This window comes from Micromys minutus, assembly GCF_963924665.1.
Source record: "Micromys minutus genome assembly, chromosome: 8".
NCBI lineage: Eukaryota > Metazoa > Chordata > Mammalia > Rodentia > Muridae > Micromys > Micromys minutus.
This window is the reverse complement of record NC_137977.1, coordinates 53,180,807-53,200,207: the sequence shown is the minus strand read 5'-3', so window position 1 is coordinate 53,200,207 and position 19,401 is coordinate 53,180,807. Positions and strand designations below refer to the sequence as shown.

The window sequence follows — 19,401 nt, the reverse complement described above, 5'->3', positions numbered from 1 at the left end:
TGTCCTGAGTCACACCCTGACCTCTAACTGACCATGGCACAAAGACTGGCTGTGCAGAAGTGAGTCTTGGTGTGAGTGTTGGTAGGCCTGTGCTGGACTCCCCTACCATACAACACTGGTGATACACAGTAGTTTATTACTGCCAAACGTGCTCCTCTGTCAGGTCCAGGGGCATATTAAACGTAAGGAACCATTACCAGCATGGCACTGAGAAAGCCAAGTGGCCTTGGGGACAACTGCTGGTGCCAGGTGCTGAACAGAGTCCCCTTGCAGAACTCAACAGAGCTGCCTAGCAAAGGGGAGAGGCAATGGGACTCACTGTGACCCATAGTTCAGCAGTACACAAAATTGCCAGCTTGCACTTTAGACAATTTATTGCATAAAATAGGGTATGTATCTGAATATATTTCATGCTACAGTGAAAAGAAAGTCTAAATTGCTGACCCTGCTGGGAATAAACTAACTCCACATGACACTCGGAACATCATGCAAGTGTCTCTTCACCGGCCTCTCCAAATACCTCAGTAGTAGAGTGCTTCTGGCTGCAAATTCTTGCAACATAACCACTTCTTAAATGTATGTTAATGTGGTAATCACCAGGGTACATTCCAAAATACCTTTTTTGTATGACTCTGTGGACACGCAAGGGTATACCTTGGGCATGCTAGCCATCCATAGGCGACAAGACAACATATAGAACTTCACACAACAGGGTTCCCTCGTCCATAGTTTAAACATTGAGATAGTGCAACTCTTAAAACACACCATCCCAACACAGATTACTTCCTCTCACTCCTCTAACTTCTCCAACTTTAAACCTTGGCACACAAAACAGGAGTTTTGACTCAGATTTTTAAAACAAAATAATGTTCACACCTTTGGAGAAAAAGCAAACTGGCTGATTCTTCCCCAGGATAATATAGAATAATTCTTCCTTCTTTATTCAGTTAATTATAAAACAGGCCATTGTGGCCCCATTTATCCACAAGTCTCCTTTTGGAATTAAATATGTCAAAAAATACCTCTGTGGGTCTTACTTTCATGATGTCTTCGAAGCAGCCTTTTCTGTTTTCTCTGCATATCCCTTTGCCCAGCCCATGCCATCTCTAGCCCTGTCTCCACCCCAGCCCCAAGATGAGCACTGTTTGTGGTCACACCGGATGGAAGTTTGTGTTGTGTTTCAGTCTTGTTTGCATGCAATTCCCGTGAAAGGAATCAGAAACGAAGACCGTGTTTGCACATTTGGTTTTACTCGGCTGTACCACGCAAAGCTGAGCAACACTGTGGCAGTGGGGCTGGGGAGCCTCTCTCTCCCTGCCGAGGTTTCTCTCTCCTTGAAAAGTGCACTCTGGAGGGAATCAGACCAGGTCCCCAGGCTTCCTGTCTTTGCCCTTGATGGGTACTATTGTGCCCTCTGAGTTGTTCGGTGCTCTGCTGCCCCTGTGTGAGTGGCCGTGCTGGTGATGGAAGAATGAGGCGCCTGGGTAGTGGCCCATCACCTCGCTGTAGGTCGGGGGCGGCCCTTCCATTCTTCCGTTACTGCTACAGGTAGCTGCACTGATGCCCGAGTGGCTGCTCGGTGGGCATGGTCCCCCGTTGTACATAGAAATGTCTATCAAGTCACTGTCGAAAACGGTTCGGTTGGGCGGGGCCCTCACAGACTCTCGGTTGAGTTCCATCTGCTGCTCTGGGTCCCGGAGCTGTAGAGTGCAGGGTCCCTGGTAAGGAGGTGGCTCCTCCCCGTCAGACAGGGAGATGGTGGGAGGCAAGTCAATCTCGTGCTGCACGTAGGGATAGGTGGGCTGGAAACGGCTGAACGGATCCCGCTGGATGAAAGATGGGGTAGTAAACCTATCCCTGCCCCGTGGGGCGCACATGATCTAGAAGGAGAAGAGAAGAGGTCTGAGCACATTCTCAGTACAACTGTGACCGACAACGGGACGGACTGAGGGAAGCTCAAGCTTGCTCTGTGTTCACACCAGTTTTCATACACACACACACACACACACACACACACACACACACACACCTCACATCATCTCCTATGTAAAACAGAAAAGAACATCTCCAGTGCCGTGGTTTGAATAACTTGTCCTAAGGAGTGGCACTATTAGGAGGTGTGGCCTTGGTGGAGTAGGTGTGGCCTCGTCACAGGAAGTGTGTCACTTTGGGGCTGGGCTTTGAGACCTTTGTCTTCTCCTAGCTGCCTTCCGAACAAGATGTTAAACTCCAGCCCATGCCTGCCTAGACACTGCCATGCTTCCTGCCATACTGAAAATGGACTGGTCCTCTGAACCAGTTCCATCTGTTGCTCTGGGTCCTGAAACTGTAAAGTGCAGGGTCCTTGATAAGGAGGTGGCTCTTCCCCCATCTGATAAGAAGAATAAATGTTGTCCTGTATAGGAGTTGCTATGGTCATGGTATCTCTTCACAGCAATGAAACCCTAACTATGACATAAAGAACCATTTTGTTGTTTATTTTTAAGAAGGGGACAGAGTTAGACCTGATGTGTATCAGCATATCTGGGAAGGCTAAACTTTGTGGGAAATAAGTAACTGAACACTTGGATGTACTGGAATTTCTGGGCAGGCAACAAAGATTCAAATGAGACCTCATGGAGTGAGGGAGCAGGGATGGGGCTGAGAACATGGCGTGGACCTCATAGGAGCCAGGCCACAGATGACTTCATCCAACCTCAATGGCTTTACCCATGAAATGTAAGATGAGGCAGAACAAGCCTCTTGTTTTCTCAGGACCTGACAGCTCTGGAACCCATGACTGAGCAAAGGGACAGGGGTCTCTGAGGTTAAATACTCTGCAAATAAATAAATATACCAGAAATGTGTATTTTATTTTGGATTTCTATGCTTGTACAGTTATTTCATTATAAGTTTACTACAGCTATTTTTAGTTATTAATATGAAAAACTTGACATTTCAAGGTAAATATGATTGTAGATTTCTGTTCCCAAAACGAGCTCAGAATATATATTTCTTTAAAACTCCTCTCTTGGGAGTCTTTAAAATGGTAAAATATAGGCTGCCACTGTGTAAGCTGGTGAGAGAGTAAGTCAGAATAACAGGAAATAGACATTATTCCAAAGACAGAAAACTCTTTCGAAATCCACAAATGATGTCAAAAGAGAAGGGAGAAAAGCAACATGGAGAAGTGAGCTACTTGGTTTCCTGGCTGGGACTGGAGAGAAGCTGGAGGAAAGGCTGGCATCTCTACCCTCAGGACAAACCCCACCCTCAGGCAAACTGACCAGCTAGCGATTACTTAAGTGGTCAGATCATCAGCAGAGAAAAGTCCCATTCTGACAAACTTCACTACTCAAGGGACAGTACTGCTGCTACCCCACTGAGACAGGATTCATTGTTTAAAATGGAGCTGCCCCAGAGAACCAGGGGGCAGATGTAGGTCAGCCAACCTCCGCATGACCTGACATAGGCCCTGGATGAGCTAAGACACAGAGAGACAGTTGTGGACATCAGGATGGGTAGCAACATGAGGTTATGTTCATGCTAGGAAGTATATAGAAAGACACCATTTCACCCTGGATGGCCTGAAACAGATAACTTGGGTTGAGATCGAGTGTGGATGGCCTGAAACAGAGGGTTGAGATCGAGTGTGGAATTTAATCGTTCTGATCAGGAGGCCAGTAAATGGATAAAATGCTGGAACATATCTACTCTTTACTGATAAAAAGTTGGAGACCTCTGATGTTCCAGGGGTGTACTTGACACTGTAAAAACTGCAACTTTCTAGCAGGGTGAGGACTAGGAGATCGTCAATGTAGAGAACATAGATCTTCCACCTGGGCCAACCTCAGTATTGTTGCATGCTTTTCTGGATTTCAAAGCACTGGGGTTGGTGGGGGGAACACCCCCGTTAAAACATTAGCCATCCTAGGATTATGGTCTTAGAGACTCAGAAGGATGTTACAGCCTGTCCAGCCCTCCCCTACGAAGCTAACTATGGCCACCAGAGACTCCTATAAAGAAAACTGCCAAGATAAAGACAGCTCTGTCAGACATCATACAGGAGTCCAGAACAGACTCAGCTGCCCCTGCCCCTCCGGGCATCTAACTGGCAGCCTGCAGTTCTCAAGGACCCAGAAACAGGCTCCGATGCCACATCTCTATTCACCTTTGGGATTCTTTTTATAAATGAAAAGATACATAAATTTCATTTATGTGTGTATGGGGAGGGTCAGCACGTGGACCTCGACATGTGTATAGAGATCAGAGGACAACTTGGGGGAATTTGTTTTTCTCTCCCACCATGTGGGGTCTGGGAATGGAAACAGGAAGCAGGCTTGGCAGCAGCTACCTTTCTGACCCATGGTCCCTTTATTACTACAAATACCAGGATTTTTATTTGTATTGCATTTTTAAAAATGTTTTATGTGTTTACTCCTCCTCTTCATACACTCATCTATTTTTTGCATCTTTAGACTATTGAAATTATTTTCTCCATCCTTTAGTTTCCTCTTCTCTTTCCTGTTCAAGTTTCTCCCTTCCCCACTCTATAACTAATAGTATTTTGACTTCATCTCATTTTTAACGTTTCTAAAGTTATTAAATTTACATTACATGCATATACTCTCATTCACACACAGTCCACAGTGGGGAAGGGGGTGTCAAAAGGCACTTTGCAGAAGTCTGTTCTCACCTGGCTAGGTGGGTTTTTGAGACTGAACTCAGGTCGTCGGACTTGGTGGCAGACACCCTGACTCACTGAGCCATCTTGTCTGCCCTTAAACCAGTGGTTCTCAACCTGTGGGCCATGACCCCTTTCAGGGTCAAATAACCCTTTCATAGGGGTCATCTGTCATATGTCCTGCCTACCATATCTTCACATTACAATTTATAACAGCAGCAAAATTACAGTTATGAAGTAGCAACAAAATAACTTTAAGGTTGGGGGTCAGCACAGCATGAGGAACTGTGTTAAAGGGTCGCAGCATTAGGAAGGTGGAGAGCCACTGCTAATCCCTTTTTTTCTCTCCTTGTACTTATCTAGTTTTGAACTTTTACATTTTTGAGAAATCTTTGTTTTCTTCCTCCTCCTCTTCCTCATGTCTTGCCCTTTAGTAACAGTTTTTCTCGCCTCTCCTCTTCTTCCTCTTTTAGTCACCCTAGCTTCCTCCTGTTCTACCTCCTCCCTGTCTCCTTCCTCTGCCTCATTCACTTACTATTTCTGTACTCACACTAAGTGATTTCAAACACATAGAGACTCTTACCGCAGTTTTACTATCTTAGCTTCATGGTCATATATATGTGGTGCTTAAAAAAAAAAAGACATAATCTCTTTTTTTATAGCCCTGGCTGTCCTGGAACTCATGGAGATCTGACCACCTCTGCCTCCCAAGAGCTAGGATTAAAGATGTGTGCCACCACACCCAGCTATATATGATCATCTTAGTGAGCTATCATTGTTGTGAAGTGCATTTCCACATCAACTCTGACATGTTACTGCTATTACAACAGGTGTTTTGTTTTGTTTTTCCTGAATGGCACTGGGGATTGAGCTCTGAAGGATGAGTTGCTTGATAAAGAAAACACCTGCACAAAAGAAATGATATCTAAACTGACAGAAGTGCACGCTGCAATGAGGAGACACAGCAAACATGAAAAAAACAAGGCAGCATGATTCTACAAATGATTTAACTCATCAACTTCTGAAATCAAGGATATAGAAATATGCAAAATGTTGAATGAAGACTTTTAATTTTTTTTCTAGTAAAAGAGAATGCACACAAGAGGATTAATTCATTCTAGAACCTGGAGAGGAAAGTCAGCATCACAGATTTAAAAAAAGTCAACAATGACAAAAAGAAAATCATATATATATGTCAACAATACAGAAGAAAACTTCACTTTGGAGAGAAAAAAGCTCTTAAGTGATGGAAGTGCAATATCTAAGGAATCAAATAAAAAAGAAAGTAGAAGTCTTTACCAGGCAAAAGAAAGATGTGAGGGCAAGGTTGACAAAACACTCCAAACATAAGTAAAGGGGAAAATGAACAAGCATGACAGTAGCTAAGAAATCTAGGAAAAATCCAGAGTCTCTGGGGTAGAAAAGATTTAAAATGAACACTAGAGGCATAGAATATTCTGAGCAACAGAAATTATCAAAGTGTAGGTAAAGAGACAAACATTCACACAGCACAGGCATTGAACACTCAGAACAGACATGACCAGAGAATTCCAGACATCTTATGGTCAAGACAGCAAAACGCAAATGAAAGAAAAAGCATTAAAAGCTGCAGGGAGAAGATACAAACCCACCTACAAAGGCAGAAACATCAGACCAACATCAGACTTCTCCAGCAACCCTACAAGCCACAAGAGCATGGGATGATAGATTTCAACCCCTGAAAGTAAAGAACCGCAGATTGGTATATCCAGAAGAGCTATGTTTTAAGATTGCCCGGGAAATTAGCACATCTCGAGACGAGTGAAAACTAAAGCAGTTCTGATTTTTTAAGCCAAACTACAGAGGAGACTTAAAAGGAATGTTATATACAGAGGAGGAAGAAACCTCAGAAAAGAATACGCTTCATGAGAACCAACAATAACTAGATTGAATAACAACAGAAGTGTTAGTCAGGAATTAGTGAATATCTCCCAATGACAACCTTAAATGTAAATGTCCTTAACTAACCAAATAAAGAGGTAAAGCATGTAGAGATGGAGATATATACCCAAGCTTCTCCTGTCTCCAAGAAACATACCTCAGAGTTGAAGGCACTCGCACATTTCAAAGAGCTGAACTCATTTTTGCCATACATATGGAAACCAAAAGCTGGTGTAGCTATTCTGGTGTATGATAAAGCAGACTTCAAATCAAAATTAAAAGGGATAAAGTCATCACTAATAATGGAAATATTAATCAAGAAGGTATAACAATTATGAACATATGTGCGCCAAATACAGGGGAATCCTAATTTCATAAAACAAAAAGTCATAGACCATGATACAAGCTTGATGATCTCAACACCCTACTTGCCTCTCCAGACAGGGCAACCTCAGAGTTAAGCATACCACGAATTGAACAAACTTAACAGTGTAGACTAGCCCAAGCAACTGATACAGAGCACATACTATTCACAGGAGCCCATAAAACCTGCTCTTGATAGACCACATTCTAGGTTACAAATATTAACGAACGGAAGTAATTTGTTTCTTATATCAAATATCTTATATCAGTTAATGCAATAAAAATGGAAAGCAATAGCAAGAAAAACTACAAAACCCACACAAATACATGCAAATTCCTCTTTCTTTCAAAGACTGATCCACAAACTAGAAAAGAAAGGAAGACCACCAAGCTCATCCTATAAGGCAAGGAATACCATAAGTGAAAAAATATATAAACATATCAACAAGATCAAATTGATTTCATGCCAGAAACACAAAGTTAGATTAACAGATGTAAATCAGGACATTTAGTTCAGCACATAGACTAGAGGACAGAATTACATGATCACCTCACTAGAAGCAGAAAGGGCCTTTAACAAGGTCGGCATCTCTTCATGGCAATAGCTGTGCAGAAACTAGAAATACATACGTACCTCAACATAATAAAGGCCATACATGACAAACCTACAGCCAACATTATACCAAGTGGAGAAGTACTGAGAATATTTCCTTCGACATCTGGAATGAAGCCAAGATGGTCTCTCTTGAACTTGTATTCATTATAGTGTTCTGAGTCTTAGCTAGTGCAGTAAAGCCAGAGGATGGAGTAAAAGAAATACAAACAGGAAATAAAGAAGCTAGGTTTCTCTTATTTGCAAACAACATGAGCTTGTACTTAAAAAAAAAAAAACAGAAAACTCCATAAAGAAACCTCTGAGGTAAATACTTTTACATATATATATATCACCCACTACCACAGTGACTCTGACCCTCTCCTAGGACCACCTGCAGAAGTGGGGGTACCTTCCATAGATTTCTGGGAGCCTGTAGTGAGAAGGTTCCAGGAAAGTTCTATGGAAAGTTAGCTAGTTCCTATGCTCAGAAGTAAGCCCTAACCCCCACCCCGGTGATCTGGGACTCCCATTTACATACACATCAATACCTATTGGCCCCAAGACTGAACTCCAAACACCATTCTGCTGATCTATAAGCTGACAGTCTGGAGTAATAGCAAACAGAGATCTAAATGTCTACTCAGCAAACTTAGGGCAGATCAATACCAAAAGCAAAACAAGACAAAACAACAACAACAAAACCCCACTACCAGCAGCCTAACTTTGGGTACCCAGGTCCCACTGCAAAGCACAAATACCAGAAATAAATGAGACATTATGTCTCCTCCAAAACCCAGTATTCTCATAGTTACATTTCCTTGAAAAAGCAAATTAATTATTTCAAAATAATAATTATGAACACATTCAAGACTGTCTCAACTGGAATATGCATAAAATGTCATAATGAAGACCACAAAAAAAAAAAAACAGTTGACTGACAGAAAAAAAAATTTTAAATATAAAAATGCAGTCTAATAAAGAACATTTTTTGAAGAACCAACAGATAAAACGTGAAATAAAATTTCAGTAAGCTAAATAGAATCCCCATGGAAAGCCTTTCCAACAGAACGGTTGAGGGGAAAGGAGAATATCAGTGATTGAAGAAAAAGATAGGCAAAACAATCCTGAGCAATAAAAGAACTGCTAGAGTTATCACCATCCAGATTTCAAACTATACTACAGAGCTATAGTAATAAAAACAGCATGGTACGAGCATAAAAACAGACACATCAATTAACAGAACTGAATTGAAGATCCAAATTAAACTCACCCCTCCCCCACAGTCACCTGATTTTTGACAAAGAGGCCATCCATATACATTGTAGAAAAGACAGTGTCTTCAACAAACCGTGCTGATGAAACCACATAGTTACATGTAAAGGAATAAAAGTAGGCCATTATTGCTCACCCTGAAAAAAAACTCTATTCTGAATGTATCAAGGACCTCAACACACCCCTGATACCCTGAAACTGCTCGTGAATGCCTAGAGAATACATTTCAACTTATACACACAGGAAAGAATTTTCTGACAGGAACCCAGTGGAGACATTAATACGAACAACTGACAAATTAACCTAAAAGCTGTGCAGCAAAGGACACCATCATTCTGGTAAGGAGGAAACCTGCAGAATGGAAAGAAAATCTTTACCGGCCATATACATCTGAAGTGCTGAAACAAACAACCCAGCTAAAAACTGGGATGTGGAACTAAACAGAATCCTCCGAAGAAGACAAACAGCCAAGAAACATTTTTAAAATGTTCAACATCCTTAAGTATCAGGAGAATGCAGACTACTTTTGATATTCCATCTTAGCAACCTGTGAACCTGAAGAAGTACAGGAGTAGGTGGTCTGCTAATATGCTCACAGGTACAACAATGGCATGAACGTTACAGGTGTTACCTACTGTTCTGCCTAGATTCAAGGCCTTCTCCACAAGATAAGATTTATGAACACGGGTATGGAAGATGTTCTCCCAGCTACACCATTCTTGCAAATATGTACGAAGTACACTAAGGAAACTTAACAAGGAAATACTGTCACATCCATATTTATTGGCATCTCTGTCACAATATCCAGGGAATGGAATTAGCCTAGATATCTATCAACAGATTCTTTTTAAAAATGTTGAACATCCGCACCACGGAGTTTTGTGAAGCCATAATGAAAAACGAAATCATGATATTCGCAGGAAAATGGAGGAGACTGAACATCATGGTTCAGTAAAATAAACCAGATTCAAAAATGCTATGTTTTGAACCTATTTGAGTGGGGGTGGGGCTAGAAAGGGAACGTGAAGAAGCTGAAAACGATCTTCATGGAATTAAACAGAAGATGTTAAAATACATATGGTAAGAGTCAGAAGAGGCTCCATTAGGGGTGGGAAGGAAACCAGTCAGAGAAGATATGGGGAAGAAAATGGGGAGGGAAACACATGTGAACAAAATATTACACACAGTGTGGAAATGACAGAATAGAGCCCATTAGCCTAATGCTAACATAAAATTTAATTATAGAAATAAATTTTATTCCAATTGTCTTCTAGAAGACAAATGTTACCAGCATGGGTGTATCTATATATGTAGACCAGTACATTGAGATGTGTGTGTGTGTGTATGTGTGTGTGTGTGTGTGTGTGTGTGTGTGTGTGTAACAACTTAACAGTATCAACCTTATTTTATACTTAAAGGCAAAAGGTACTATATTTTGAAAATTCAATCTGTGACAAAGTTAAAAACAAATGAGTTTTTTTTTCTCCTGTAGAATCAAATATAAAACAGGAAAGATGTAAGGATGAAATCGTGGCAACAGAACTCTAATTGAATAAGTGTAGGATCAAATTCTCTATTGAGTCTCTTAATAAAAGTGGGACAATGTCTTACTCCTAAACTGTATTCCAAACCCAACTGTATTGACCACTCTCAGTGAGCTGGCCATATGTTAAATAAATCTGTCTTACATCTGCATTGTATTCCTCTCCTCTGGCATGGGAAACATTGGTATGGAGTCTGTGTAGGTCAGAGTACTGGAGGCCAGAGGGGAATCACCATGACCTCTTGACCTCTCTATAGATGGATACTGGGAAGTTCTCCTGAGAGAGTTTTGCTTTTGTCTGACTGCCAATACCTACTTTGGATCCCACCAATTTCATTGTTTTACAATCTTTGTACATCTGTTTTGTTATTTGTATTTTCATACTGAAATACGTAAAACTTCAGATAATCTAAGAACATTATGGCACATGCTTTAACCCCAACTTGGGAGTCAGAAACTGATTCATCTCTGTGAGTTCAAGGCTGGCCTGATCTACATAGCAAGTTATAGACCAAACCAGGGATATGTGATGAGAACTTGCCTCAAAAGCTCATTAAATTGTATATGTGTTAAGATGATATATATGAACTCTACCTTTACTTACAACACTTGGTTGGTAGCTCTAATATTCAGCAATTTTTAACCTATTCTCTGTATAAAGTTTAAACTCATGGTTCTAAGGGAAAATTCTTATGTTCCTTTTAAGCAAAGTTACAGACAACTTCATCCTAAAGTTGATTTTGAATCCAAGGCTGTAGCCATGACTTCCCCCCAGCCCCGTCTTACCTCTGAAGCCCCTGGCCGCTGGATGGAGCTGTCAGAAGGCCACAGGGACCCTTCCTAGAGGTGGGAAGGAAAGAAGTGAGGAACAAGAGATAAGAAAATCACGTGTTTCACAAGGAAATCATTTCTTCATATAACAGCAGCGATAGCTCCCAAAATCTTTAAACCCACTTTTTTTTTTTTTTTTTTTTTTTTTTAAACAAGAATCACTTTGCTCTTTGGGCAATGGCTCACTTGTCTAAACCATGGAACAGAAAAGAACTGATCCCATTGCATGCCCCACATCTAAGAGGAATGCTGTAACCCAACAGCAAAATCAGATCCTGGACATAATGGGTTTGAAGTCACAAATGCTGGTTCATCTATGTAACCACGTGCTTCAAATGGCCATCAAACTATACACAGTTGATGTCTATACTTGACTGATCCCTGGGGTAGAGATGAACCTTGAGAGGACTCCCCAGAAGAAAGTACCATCTTGGTCTGCCAGAACCAAATGTCACCCCCACCACCACCATCATCACTTGCCACAGAGACACTACTCCCATGCAGGTCAGCTCTCAACATTAATTGCCATTTTCAAAGCCTGAAGGACCTTCCAAGGTCTTCTACTGAGTTCATTGTTTAGCCTGAGTAGTCACGGACACAATTTGATAAATAGGAGCTGCCTTTTCGAGAAACGTGTGGCAAGGGCCAGCCAAGATAGGACAACATCTACTGCCAAGCTTAAAGACCTGAGTCTGGTTCCCAGAATCCAAGTGGTAGGGGAAGAAAAAAATGACTCTGGAAAGTTATCCCTTGACCTCTGCTCATGCACCAGGACACACAAACAAAGTGCACACATTCATATATTCATACATACATATACACATACATACATACATACATACATGAAAATATAAAAAACTTTGACTAGTATCAAGATTACAAGCATTCAACTTCATTATTGGGGCAGCTATTGTCTTATGCCATGTTTACAGAGCACTCCACGGTGATATGCCTTTTGAGTTCAAATTATTGGCTCTTTGTAAGCATTTCCTGGTTTATTGTCACTGTTATTATCAGAGTAAGATCTTCTGCAGGGGAAAATACCTATATTTTTGGATTTCTAGGAATACGTATAGTTGGTCACAGGAGATCACTGAATTTCACCAAACTGCAGAGTCCTCAGTAAAATCAGCCACGGTGAAAACACCCAGACTCTCAGATGCAAGTGCACACTGTTCTTTCCTGTGGCCAGTGTTCCAGCAGAAATACTCACTTCATTGCTAACCACACTGTTTTTCCCGATACATAAAACCCGACCCTAAGATACTCACAGGACATCATGGACTCGGTAGCAAAAATATCAGCTGATCCAGCTGTTCGGAGGAAGTGTGGGCATAAAGGTCTGACTATAATATTATGTAACAGATCATGACACCTTGTGCCTGGCAACAGGCAAAGGACCCAACTTAAATCAAATGATGTGACTGATCGATCTTCTCCCCAGTACAGCGAAGAAGTGACTAGCACCAGACTCCAGAGAGCAAGTCCACGGGTGTTTCTGAGATCCTTTATCCACACTGCCATCAGCGATTGCCACCTCGCCTCCCTCCTACAGTCCTTAGTGTCCAGCTCCAATCACTTAATGGCATCATCAAGAATTTAGGAATGAGGGCTCAACTTGTCTCACTGGCAATGATTATTCCCATTGGCTTCATTTTCCTGAAAATAGTCATATCTGACCAAAGTGCTTGCAAACCTTATAGGTGCATGTTAAACCTCTACACTGGAATTATTTAGTGGGGCCATTACCTGGGGCTACCACCCATAAACCTCAATGGGTGCCTAATAATATTCTGATAGAAGGCTGAGTTGCTTGCTTAGACTTTATCCTGTCTGTTTATTCTGCCAGATCTTCTGTAACCATGGCCTCCTTTGTTTCTGAAGATAAGGCCTGTCTAATATAGGGAACTTAATGGCTACTCATTTTAAGCATTCCTGCATGCACCTTTTGGAGCCTTGGCTGTCTACTAAGGATAACCATAACCACAAACCTCAATGTGGAACTTGCACCCATGCAAAGCTCTTATCCGCAGGGAGACAGTGGACAAGGTTAGTTCCAAACAGCATTGCAACTTTGAGACTTATGGTATGTTTTCTTCATCTCCCCCCTTGGATTTTGTTCTACAATCAAATCTTCATTGTGAATGAACAGATTATTTTTTTTTCTTCTCCATGTAATACAATAAGACAGTTCCTCACTTTTGTTCATTAGAGTAGGAAAACAGTTTTCTTCCAGAGCTACAGTAAGGCTCTGTATGGGGAGAGCCTAGACAGTTATAAACACACTGAGAGGCTTTCCTGTAACAATGCCCTTCAGTCTATGTCTATAAAAGGCCCATGACAGAAGTGTGTGTGTGTGTGTGTGTGTGTGTATGTGTGTATGTGTGACAGACTGTACTTTCTGTACATAGATACAGCCTATACTATTGTTTGAATAAAAATGTAAAATGAACCTCACACGCTCCCCAGTTAGTGGCACTGTTTGAGAAAGTTATAGAACCTTTAGGACTTACTGGAGAAAGTATGTTGCTAGAGGTAGACTTTGAGGGGTTATAGCCTCACTCGACTTCCTGCTCTTTCTCTTTGCTTCTCTTTGCCCTGCCTTCCCCAGCATTATAGGCTCTCTCTCTGGAACCATAAGCTAAACATTATCTTCATTAATTTACTTTTGGTCATGGTATTTTATTAAAGCAACAAATAAATAACTAGTTCAGGTTATACTCTATAGTTCACATATAATAAACTATATTGTATGTGTGCGTCAGTGTGTGTGTGTGTGTGTGTGTGTGTGTGTGTGTGTTATGCACACTTTGAACTGATCTAGAACAGTGATTCTCAATTTTCCTAATGCTGACCTTTAATACAGTTTCTCATATTGTGGTGACCTCCAACCATAAACTTCTTTTCTTGCTACTTCACAATAGTAATTTTGCTACTGTTATGAATCATAAATATCTGATACGCACCCCTTGTGAAAGGGTATTTTGACCCCTGAAGGGGTCCCAACCCAGAGGTTGAGAACCATTGGCCTAGAGCTTTAGCTCAGCCCTGGAACTTGTCTCCATGGCCAACCTCAAGGAGCACAGCATGAAGACTGGATCACTGGAGCATGCTGGGAGTATGGGCTCTTTTTTCACATACCAGTGGAAAGGAAATGCAAAAAGTTTTTAGGCTAAAAGACACACATCTACTTTCTCCTGTAAGTTGAAAAACCACTTTTATGGTTTCTTCTTTCTGGTTAATCTCAAAACAGAAAACAGGCACACTGTTCCACAGATCCCGTCTGTTGGACGGACACAAAAATCTCGGCATCAAAGAAGATGATTATCTGATCTTCCAGATCTGTGTCTTTATTGTTAAAAAGAATGAAAATGTGCCATGGAGCACAAATACTATTTTCCCCCATCTGACACATTTTGGATGGGCTGTGAAAAGGTAAGGAATGTTTCTAGTGTTGGTATTTGGAGGGGCAGGGAAGTAGTTTGGTCCAGAGTATGAGGTCATGGTGAATATACAATCAGTTATCTTGTAAGAAGAGGCCAGAGAGTTAGCAAACTCTCCTCCCCTGTATAAGATGTACATGAAGTTATCCACCAGTCCAGAAGCAGGTCACATTAAGAACCTGACCATGGCACCGTGTTTCACAGTACTATGAACTCTGACACCCAATATCCCAGGACTGTAGTAACGAAATGTCAATTGTCTATAACCCATAGTGGTTTTTTACAGCAGCCAAACCAAGACAAATAGTTAAAGTTTTAGCTCTGGCATTTACACTGTTCATAAAAACACTTTAATTTTTAGAGTGTTGTAAGATTAGGATTCCTTAACTACTTGCATGTGGAGATCCCGCCTCCAACATCAGTTTTGAAAAGCCCGTTCCTTTCTAACTGAGAGCTTTTGGCATTGCTGTGGGCAGTCCCTTGACCTTCTTTGGAAAGGTCTGTGTCAGAGCTGTCTAATCCGTCTCACTGAAGCACATATCATCATCCATTATCCCAATATCACTCTGTTTTAATTACTGCTCACGTCGTATTGATTTTGGAGGTCAAGAATAATGAGACCATCTCCTGAATTTGTTGTTCTCCTTTAAAATCATTTTGGCTATTGGTGGCCCCCAGGGACATCACAGAAGTTGTCAGATGGATTTGTTTTTTAATTTCTGCAAAAAGCACCCCAGGGTTGTAGATTTCTATGGATGCTAAAGACTTTCAAAATTGTTAAGATGTCAGTATTTTATTCATCTATATAGGATGCCTTTCCATTTCTTTGCATCTTGTTTACATTTTAGGCAGCAATCAAAATCACTGTGGATTGGTTGTAGACAACCTTATTAAAGAATACATCTTAACCTCTTCTGTAAATTTTACTTTGAACCATTAGCAAGTCTACTGTAAAGGAAAACACTTTCTAAAATTCCATATAAAACCAGACTATCCACTGTCAAAGAAATGAAACTGATTTAAGAGTGGCAATCTTGTGTCCTCCTACTCTGCTGGATTTCACTCATTAGTTATAGCATTTTTCTCTTTGTTTTGGTAAAGTCCTCACGGTATGTATAAGATCCTGTCATCTGATAACAGGGAACCTTTCTTCATCCTTTCCCACTGGGATGTTGTGCTGGCTATTTTTTATGTCAACTTGACACAAGCTAGAGTCATCTGGAAGAAGGGAACCTCCATTGAGAAATAAGATCAGGCTGTAGGCAAGCCTATAAGGTATTTCATAATTAGTGATTGCTATGGGAGGGCCCAGCCAATTGTGGGTGGGGCCAACCCTGGTGCTATGAGAAAACTATGAGCAAGCCACAAGGAACAAGCCTATAAACAACTTCCTCCACAGTCTCTACATCGGCTCCTGCCTCCAGGTTCCTGCCCTGACTTCTTCAGTGATGAACTGTGATATGTAAGTGTAAACAAAATAAAATCTTTCCTCTCCAAGTCATTTTTGTTTCATCACAGCAATAGTAACCCTAACTAAGACAAGTCTTTTGTTTTTCCAAAACATACCATGTGAAATAAAGCACCTGTCTTTATCTTGTTCCTGATCTTAGAAGAAAGCTTTAGTATTTTACTACTGATTATGTTGTCTGTGAGCTTCTCATAGACCAACAGGAAGTTAAGGTGTTAAAGTTTCTTTTTCCCATTCCACTTCATCAAGTAGTTTTTATGTAAGGATGTTGAATCTTATCAGATACTTCTTCTGTGTCGACTGAAATAATCAGTGTTCTTTTCTGCCTCTTCATTCTGTTAGTGGAGTGTGTATTGTTGATTTTATGTTCTAAGCCAGCCTTACATTCCAGAAATAAATAACATTTGGCCATGGTGAGTAATTCTTTTGAAATGCACAATGTATAATTCTTTTAAGATGATGCTGAAGTCAAGTTTCTGTTATTTTATTGAAGATTTTTATGTCAGGGTTCATAAAGGGTACTGATTTATGGCTTTCTCTTTGCTTTGTGCTTTCTTTGTTCTTCTTCAGTATGGGACTGCTGGCCTCTTAGACTGAGTCATGAACCTTTACCCCCCTTTTTTCAGTTCTTTGGAAGGATTTGAGAAGGGGAGGTATCAAGTCTTTTATATTTGGTAGAGCTTCCTAGTTCATCCATCTGACCTTTCTGTGTTAGTGGGGTATCTTAGGAATTCCTATTGCTATAGTTAGAAAAAAAAGGGGCCAAAGGCTACCTAGAGAGAGATAATCTATTTCAGCTTATAGTTCCTTATCACAGCCCATCACTAAGGGCAGGCAAGACAAGAGCTCAAGGCAGAACCTCAGAGTCAGGAACCGATGCAAAGGACATCACAAAGTGCTTCCTTCTGACTGGATGCTCCTCATGTCTCAGCCTGTCTTCTTGTAGCATCTACCACCAGCCCAGGGGTAGCACCACTCATGGTGAGCTGGGCTCTCCTAAGTCATCAATTAAGAACCTGCACCATAAGCTTGCCTACGGGCAAATCTGGTGGGGCTGTTTTCTCCACTGGGATTCCTTTTCCCCAAATGATTCCAGCTTGTATCAAGTTGACATAAAATTAGCCAGCATAGAATTGTAGTAGTTATTTTTCTTGGCTAAAGAAACTTAAGGACGAAAGATGGATTTTTGGCTCATATTGTAAGGGGAGCATCCACTCTAGCAGAAAAGCTATGGCAATAGGATCGGCCCCGTTGATGGCAGTGGCAGCTGGCCCATACTGGGAAGCTCAGAGAAGGACCCGAAGCAAGTCTAGGCTATAACATTTAAGAACCACCCATAGCAAGCCAATTTCTCTATCTAGGTCTCACCTAGTTTACAGCCTCCTGTGTCACCAGACAGAGGCCTATTGCTCAAGTGCATCAAGAAAACCTTAACAAGAGACTTTTCCTCATCTCTTCCATCTTCTTGCCACTTAGAGGTAGGTTCCGAATTTCCTATTTCTTCACAAGGTAGTTTTGGTAAAGTGTTTGTAACCATTTGTCTGTTTCTATCTAGAGAGTCCAATGTGTGACTATAGAGTTAGTCCTTGTCCCTTGTCATTCTCTTCATCTCTATACAACTTGGATAATGCTTTCAACCAGAAGGCAGTCTGTCATCGTGACTTGCCTTGAGCGGTAGGTCAGAGCTCACAGCTTGTGTCCATGTGTGCTGTGACCCCCATGTGAGGGCAACCTCATAGCTTGGGCTCGCCTGCGCCTCTGTTCTCTGTTAACTCTCCTTACCATCTGCAGAGAACAGTGGAAGCCACCAGACCACTGCTTGGCATTCTGGCTTCTGAGTGGTTCCTTACAGTGATTGACTGTCACGTATGGCTTCAAATCACTGAACATCTTGTTTTCTATATACTCCACGAGGAGAATTTCAAAGCAGAGGTAGAAGTGGTCTTCAGATATTCAGCAACATCTATACTTTCTGATAAGATGAATTCTTCTTCCTGTCTCTCCCCCCTCCCCCATGTACCTTTCTACAACCCAGATGGGACCATACTGCTTTTTCCACTCTAGGGGGCAGTAACAGCTTAGAACTCAGTACCTCTACAGGGTCACACATACTGTGGCAGCCACATCCTTTTTTATTCCTCCTCCTTGGGAATCTATCATCAGATTTCTTAAGGCTCTGAACTCTACTCAATCTGAGGCACATCCCTTAAGAGAACAGACAAATCTTTGTGGATCCTTCCCATTTGTAGACAAATACAGCATATTGAGAAAAGAATCCACCAGGTGCTTGCCCCAGCCTAGAGGGGCCTGGGGGTAGTGGTGGGGGGTGAGAAATACACACTGGCACACTGGGAGGCTGGGTGGGAGGAACCACCACACTCCAATAAAATCCAGCCAGAAATAAGAAAGCTTAGAGGACAGAAGACTTTTTGGCTTTGGCAGGCTTCCAGACCTGGTCCCTACTCTGCCCAGAGGAGAACATTTTACTCATGGTGCAGAGCTGGCTATACGTAAAACTTCTCGAAACCAGCCTTAGTGTGAAGGGCTCTTCAGTAAAGGCCATCTAGAATTTCAAAATAATTGAGAAACCTTTGAAACTTTTCCTATAACCATATCAAGAAAAAAAATTACTGTATGATTTATGGTAATGCCATATAAACTTCAAAGGTTGCTAGGGTCTTGTTTAATATGGGGCTCGAGTGGCTAAGTGGTTAAAGGTAACCGTCTTGAGAACTGTCCCCTCACCTCCACACAAGTGTTGTGGCATATGATCCTGCCTATAATAATAAATAAAAATTTAGACTTTCACAAGTGTTCTTTTAACATGTTTTTAACATGTTACTTTTACATATGGTTGCACTAATACAAACCATTGCCAAACTAGTTCCCTGGGAAATAAAGATGATCAGAAGAGTATTGGATTTGCCTTCATCTTTTGTTATGTGAATAGAGAATCTTTAATTTTTAAAAGAAAGGGCCCTGTGTAGAACTCAGGTTAGTCTAGAATTCACCATACATATGTTGCTCATCATGACTGGTTTTAAGATTTCTTTTTACTTTTATTTATGTGTATGTGTGTTAGGGGAGCTGCATATATACCTCATATGTGCAGGTAAGTAGATGTCAGAAAAGGGTATCAGATCCTGGGAGTTGGGAATTACAGGCAGTTTTGAGCCCTGCTACATTGAGTGCTGGAAACAGAACCCAGGTCTTCTGAAGAGCAGCAAGTGCTCTTAACCACTGAGCCACCTTTCCAGCTCCTCATCATGGGACAATGCACCGTTGTCTCCATTGCCTTCCAGA

The 19,401-nt window shown here is 41.3% G+C and overlaps 1 protein-coding gene across 3 annotated transcripts in view; it reads right to left on the bottom strand.

The window, feature by feature from the left end:
• Positions 1-1,242: 1,242 nt before the first annotated feature.
• Positions 1,243-19,401, bottom strand: part of LDLRAD4 (low density lipoprotein receptor class A domain containing 4) — a gene marked incomplete at its 5' end in the record, with an annotated part of 293,783 nt that continues 275,624 nt past the window's right edge. For 2 of the 3 annotated variants that reach the window (XM_080920024.1, XM_080920025.1), the window contains 2 exons: positions 1,243-1,880; positions 11,143-11,196. In XM_080920024.1, the coding sequence (XP_080776150.1) occupies positions 1,359-1,880; positions 11,143-11,196 (576 nt within the window). In that variant the 3' untranslated portion in view covers positions 1,243-1,358. The remainder of the gene's footprint in view (positions 1,881-11,142; positions 11,197-19,401) is intronic. The other variant, XM_080920026.1, reaches the window with a different exon arrangement.